Raw genomic sequence first — 5,870 nt, 5'->3', positions numbered from 1 at the left:
GAACAATAACGCAAGCATCTGAGAAAGAAAGTTGCTTTTGGATGAGGATGATCAATTGCTGATGCAGAATGATGGAATGGGTGAAGGTGGTGCTGGTGATGAGATTGGGTTTGAGAATAATTGTTTGTTTAATGAAACAGGAGGTTTTCAGGTTTTTTTTTAATGTAAATATTTTTTACACTTTTTTTAATATTTTTTAGCTGATTATTAATATTTTTTAAAATTTATTATATAAATATCAAAAAAATATTTTATTTACAATATACATAATCTATATTCATATATTTTTTTTTTTTACAATATACATAATCTATATTCATATAATTTTTTTATAAAATATTAAAAATTTAAATATATTTTAATTTTTTTTTAAATTAATTCAAATTAATCTATAAAATTTAAAATCTGTTTTTTTATGGGGGTCAATACTCGGGTTGGATTTGATGGACCTCCATTGACGAAAAACATAGGAAACGATAGACAGAGAAGCAAGAGACAAGAAAAAAGAGAGCGTAAAAGCAGCTAAAAGCGAGCGCGATGGGAGATACAAAATCCTCCGCCACCGCCTACGATGATTTGCTTCTCAAGAGCTTCTTCGCGGAAGTCAGCGAAGTCGAGCGAGATAACGAAGTCGCCAGGTCTCTCCTCTCTATGTCCCTCTCTCTCCCCCTGTATTTACTTATTTATTTTCATGTATGTATGCATTTGAATTATAATTTCCCACTTAATTAGGGTTTTCTAGTTTATGATTTTGAATGAAAACAGAATTTCTCATTCGATTTCACATATGTAAACGCCTGCAATTAATCTACTCGTGATTTGTATATTTCTATTGCTTTTCGATCGAATGATTATTTTGATATGCAAATTATAGAAGTGAGATTTTGAAATTTGTGCATGAATATTAATTTTGAGAAAGTAAAATTTTTAAACATTGAAGAAGGATAGGAGTTGAAAGCTTTAGCGATGGAATAGTTAGAGATGACCAATTCATCTGTGTAGGATTATTTTACTTGAATTTTTCGTTTGATGATACTTTTAGAATAATGCGATGGTCTTTGAACTATTGATTATATCATCGCAATTGGCCTCTCGTCATGCTTGAAATGTTTACCTCTCATTTGGCAGAATTCGTTTTATTCTCTTCTAATTTTGTTCTGTCTCTTTGGAAAAAATTTGAACATTTTAGGATTCTTTCATGCTTCAAGTTAAATCCATTTGAGTATCTAAATTTACCATTTGAAGCATCTCCAGAGGATCTCAAAAAGCAGTATCGTAAGGTAACTGTTTTTGATAGGTTGGAATTTAATGTTATGATTATTACATTCATTATTTTTGCATCTTATTCACAAGCTCTATGTCTAATTCATGTGCAGTTATCTTTGTTGGTTCACCCTGATAAGTGCAAGCATCCGCAAGCGAAAGAAGCTTTTGCAGGTAAATTAGCTGTGCATAATATCTTGCATGGTTTGATAGTATGAATCTTGTGGTTGGCTTATTTTCTTTTAGCATTTGGGTTTTCTATTTACAAACTGGAAATGCCAACTTTTGCATTGACTTGAAAAGATTTCAACTCCAACTCAAGTTTTTCTGCTGTGGTTTTGACAAGTTGAGTTTAGAACTGGAAAAACTGGATTAGCCCAAATATTTTGAACCAAACCCGACCCAACCTAACGTGAACTTAGCTCAATCCATCATTTTGCAAATGGGATGGGTCAAATTCACAGACCAGATCCAAACAGCAAGTTCATATGCATCATTTTGTCAATAGGGGACTGAGTTAACTTGGTTGCAACTCAAAATGTAAGCAAGTGGGGCCATGTAAAGAAGCTTGGTTTTGGGACCAGATTTCACCCAACCTATCACACCCAAAAATGTCAGCCTTTGTAGAACTATACATTTTGAGAAAACCTGGTTAGTGCAACCATAACTGTTATTTTCTGATTTGAAGTGTAGAAAATTACTTGAAGTTGTAAGTTTTATAATTTTTTTGTGGAATGATTCTCTGGCATAATGAAACTGGCATACTGTCAAGGTGCAGAGGATTTGAAGTAAAGGGGAATCATTAAATGATGGCATATTGATGGTAATTTGATGTTGTCTTGGTGTCATGGTTGAAAGATGGGCGGGACAATGTTGGATTAGGCATCCAGATAATTTTGTTACTCTATTAAGACCAGCTTTGGTAAAGCTCTTGGAAGCTGTATGCACAGAAACTGATAATTGACAAGTTCTGTTCTTCACAAAGGTCAAAATTAGTCATTATTTAAGAACTTTTTCTATTCAGATTAGATTACAATGCTTGTGGTCCTCCACAACAATATTATTCTGTCATTTAGGCACAGTGAGGCAAGAGCTACAGTGGCAGAAAGCAGAGAGGTGCAGGGAACCTCTGCGGGGGGACTCTGAAGGATTAAAAATGATGTGTAGGGTTTTGAAACAGAGTCAGAAATTTGAAGAATGACCTGACTGGTGTGGTTGTGGGTTTTAGACTTTGTTCATGTTGTGCTAGCCTTAACTCTAATTTAAGGAGACTCATTTCAATATGTTCTGTATTTTGTGGTTGTTTGTGATTTTTTATAATGGGTAAGGAATAGCAATCATAAACATGCATTATGTAAAGATACATAACTATGTACTTGTTTCCTTCTTGAAGTATTCTATAATGATTCACTCACATGGCATTGTTAAATTGTGAGCAGCATTAGCAAAAGCCCAGAAACTCTTACTTGATGAACAAGAAAGAGATTATGTTCTTGCCCAGGTTAACGCAGCTAAAGGTTAGTGCTAAAGGTTTTATAATTTACTTTCGCCTTTCTGTTTTAATGGACTGTAAACAATTTTTCTTGAAAATGAAAAGGGAAATTTTTTTGGGTGGTTTCATGTTTGTTTATGCATCTTGTTTATTTTCCTTTCCCCTTTCTTCATTGCTGGAACATATATCCTGTATGTTCCTTCCATCTATGTGGCAGGTATATTTGGGCCATAATTAAGATGCGTTTGCATTTTCTAAAGTATTTGCTGCTGTAGCAACATTTGAAGGGGTTTATACTGAAATATTAAAAAACGTGGCTGTGCTCTCTGTTGTCCTCTTCATGTTGAATGGGAGCATTTTTGTTCACATTGTTTCATGTTCTTTCTTTTTTTCTTTTGTGGTTATAGATAAAGTAATGTGAATTTGCAGAAGAACTTCGAGCAAAGAGGAAGAAGCAGTTGAAGAAAGATACAGCCTCCAAAATAAAGTCATTGGTTGATGAGGTCTGTGAGTTTTAATTATATATTTTTCCCTTGATTGCATTTTGTATTTGTGCCTATAGATCATTCTTGATGCACAAATTGGAGTTTTAAAAATGAACAATCTTTTAAGTTGGATACTATAGGTTTCGAGCAAATGGGTAATTACATGTTGAATGCTTCCTCTCGGAGAAAATTTGGTAAAACTACAGTCACTTTTAACTTTCCAAAAACTTATCAAAACCCTCTGGTTGTCATATACTTAAAAGAGAGGTTTCTATCAAGTTTTACTTAGCAGTTGAAATTTTGAGTTATTAATCAAAGCCAGAAACTTTTGGATAGCGTTGGTACATGTTATTAATCAAAAAAATGCTATCAGTCGTGTTGTTGCTAAACCTTGTTGCCAGGGTAGAACAATAGTTGTGGAATAAACAGTTGTTGCCTGACCTTCAGAAATGAGAATTGACAATAGTTCTTCACATTACTACTTTCATGTTTCGACAATCAAAATGTAATTTGTGATGCTGGGACTTTTTTGCGTGTTGATTCTCATCTTACCATATTGTCATGTTTCCTTCTCACCACTTTACTCCCTTTCCATCTATACAACTTTTTGTTTCTTTTACCCGTATTGTTTATTGCCATTTCGGAGTTAAATTGAGTTGGTAAATTTTTATTTTCTCAAATATACATTTGTTAACAGTTTGGCGGATATATTGAAGGGGAAGATTTCTATCTGATAGCTTCAGTAATATTGAGTTAGCATCTTTTACTTTCCAATATACCTAATAATCTTGCCATGTTTGTTTGGAGTTCCTGGTATCTTTGAAGGGATTGTTCTTGTTTTTTTAGAAGAAAGTAGTTACTGCACCAGCAGTTCTTCAACCATAAATTGTCATCTATGGAACTGAGCCTCCTTTTGCTCCTTTTAATTTAAGGGTTGTATGTTGAAATCTTGACTTTTATCCATCTTTATGTGAACAGGGAAAATATGATCAACAATATGAATGGTCAGAAGAGTTCCAGCAGGAGCTCAAATTGAAGGTTCGAGAAATTTTAACTGATCAAGAATGGCGGAGGAGGAAAATGCAGATGAGGGTATGCTGGATGATCTGTTATTTTCTCTTTTCCTGCAGGTGTTCTTGTTTAAAGTCACGCACTTTCATGATCCTCTTTCTTTTGTTATTAGATATCAGAAGAGGAGGGTAGATTGAAGAAGGATGAAGAAGAACAAAAGGAGATGTGGAAAAGAAAGCGTGAGCATGAGGAGCAGTGGGAAGGAACAAGAGAAAAGAGGGTTTGTTTCTGCATTTGTTTCAAAATCTAATTCCATTTGGTGACATTTAAAAAACTTTCGAGTTTAAACTGTTTCTTCCTCAAATATGTGTTTTGTTGTTCAGTTGTCCAATTATATCTAAGGGTTACAGTATCTGATAGATCTAAATTCTCTGAGTAATAGCATTCAATAAGTGCGCAATTTGAAATATCTTGTTTCATAAATTTGATTTCATATTTCTAACTCTTATATTGGAAAGCAGGTTAGGCCTATTGAATGGAGAAAGTTATCACCCAGCTGATTCGGTTACTAGGAAAAGAAAACCCACCATTGTGTCACCATCCTCTCTTGCCATTCTCTTTCTCACAAGTCCATGCCTGATCATTCTTCTCGTTTTCACAAAATTATCAATGTTGTCCACACCAACCACCATTTCCTTCCTTCTGAACACTCCTTATAAGGTGGAATTGCACACTCATGCATGCACTGCATGAAAGCATATGCCTGTGTTAGTGTAGATATGGATGAGGCAAAAATAGGGGGCAGTAATTAATTTATATAGATCGTGAGAGTATGAGCTACAGTTCAAACATGAGATGGAAATCTCACCTGTTTAGCTATGACTTGTGTATCATTATCTCCATCCTTTCTTCTTATCTTTTGAAAATTTCATGTTTCGTATTTCTTCTACTTCTTACCCCTCAAAAGCAGAATGGTATGTATTGAAAAATGTTTGACCTACCAGTTATAGAGATTTTTAGCTTTTTATCATTATGTGGCATCACATTGATTATTATTGTTGTTATTGATCACCAGGTTTCAAGCTGGAGAGATTTTATGAAGACGGGAAAGAAGGTGAGACTAAATACTGATTTTGTTGAGCCTAGATGGGCAACAATTTCTACTTGTGTTATTTTTAGCAAGCAATAAAAACAGGCCTGAAACTTCTCTTCTTTTTAACTCTTTTTGCAGGGGAAAAAGGGAGAGATTCGACCACCTAAGCTCAAGACTGAGGATCCCAACAAATCCTATGTTCAAAGGCCTGTAAAGCGAGGATAATCGTGGCTATGGCATAACAACCAAGTTTCCTGGGAGTTGAAGGAGGCTTCGAATGCAGGTATAAAATTGTATCCGTCCATGTCTTGCCTGTATAAAATACATGATTGAATTGGATAATAGGCTTTTGTGGAGCTTTGTCTCGTGTCTTAAAGTGAACCAAAATTCTTGTTAAGGCTATCTAGATCTTAATTGTCAGGATACAGTTACGGATACTTACATTACATTTAGTGATTTTAGGAGCCTAATTGGTTCATGTGATTAGTTGTAGAGGGTAATTATCCGGTGGTTAGCTATTTGTGTA

General features: G+C 34.5%; 1 protein-coding gene across 2 annotated transcripts; it reads left to right on the top strand.

The window, feature by feature from the left end:
• The first annotated feature begins 432 nt into the window (after nt 1-432).
• Nucleotides 433-5,870, top strand: LOC105114039 (dnaJ homolog subfamily C member 8-like). Of its 2 annotated transcripts, none has more exons than XM_011010446.1 (9): nt 433-638; nt 1,190-1,280; nt 1,377-1,437; nt 2,703-2,780; nt 3,185-3,258; nt 4,219-4,332; nt 4,424-4,531; nt 5,327-5,365; nt 5,483-5,870. In XM_011010446.1, exons 1-9 carry the CDS (start codon nt 538-540, stop codon nt 5,567-5,569), a joined length of 753 nt encoding a protein of 250 aa, XP_011008748.1. In that variant the 5' UTR covers nt 433-537; the 3' UTR covers nt 5,570-5,870. The 2 variants fall into 2 exon arrangements, with proteins under 2 accessions (XP_011008748.1, XP_011008747.1); XM_011010445.1 differs by having other exon boundaries at nt 5,327-5,423; nt 5,461-5,867.

The sequence above is a fragment of the Populus euphratica genome, unplaced genomic scaffold (genome assembly GCF_000495115.2).
Source record: "Populus euphratica unplaced genomic scaffold, PopEup_1.0 scaffold480.1, whole genome shotgun sequence".
Taxonomy (NCBI): Eukaryota; Viridiplantae; Streptophyta; class Magnoliopsida; order Malpighiales; family Salicaceae; genus Populus; species Populus euphratica.
The sequence above is the reverse complement of the archived record's forward strand: the minus strand, read 5'-3'. Positions and strand labels throughout refer to the sequence as shown.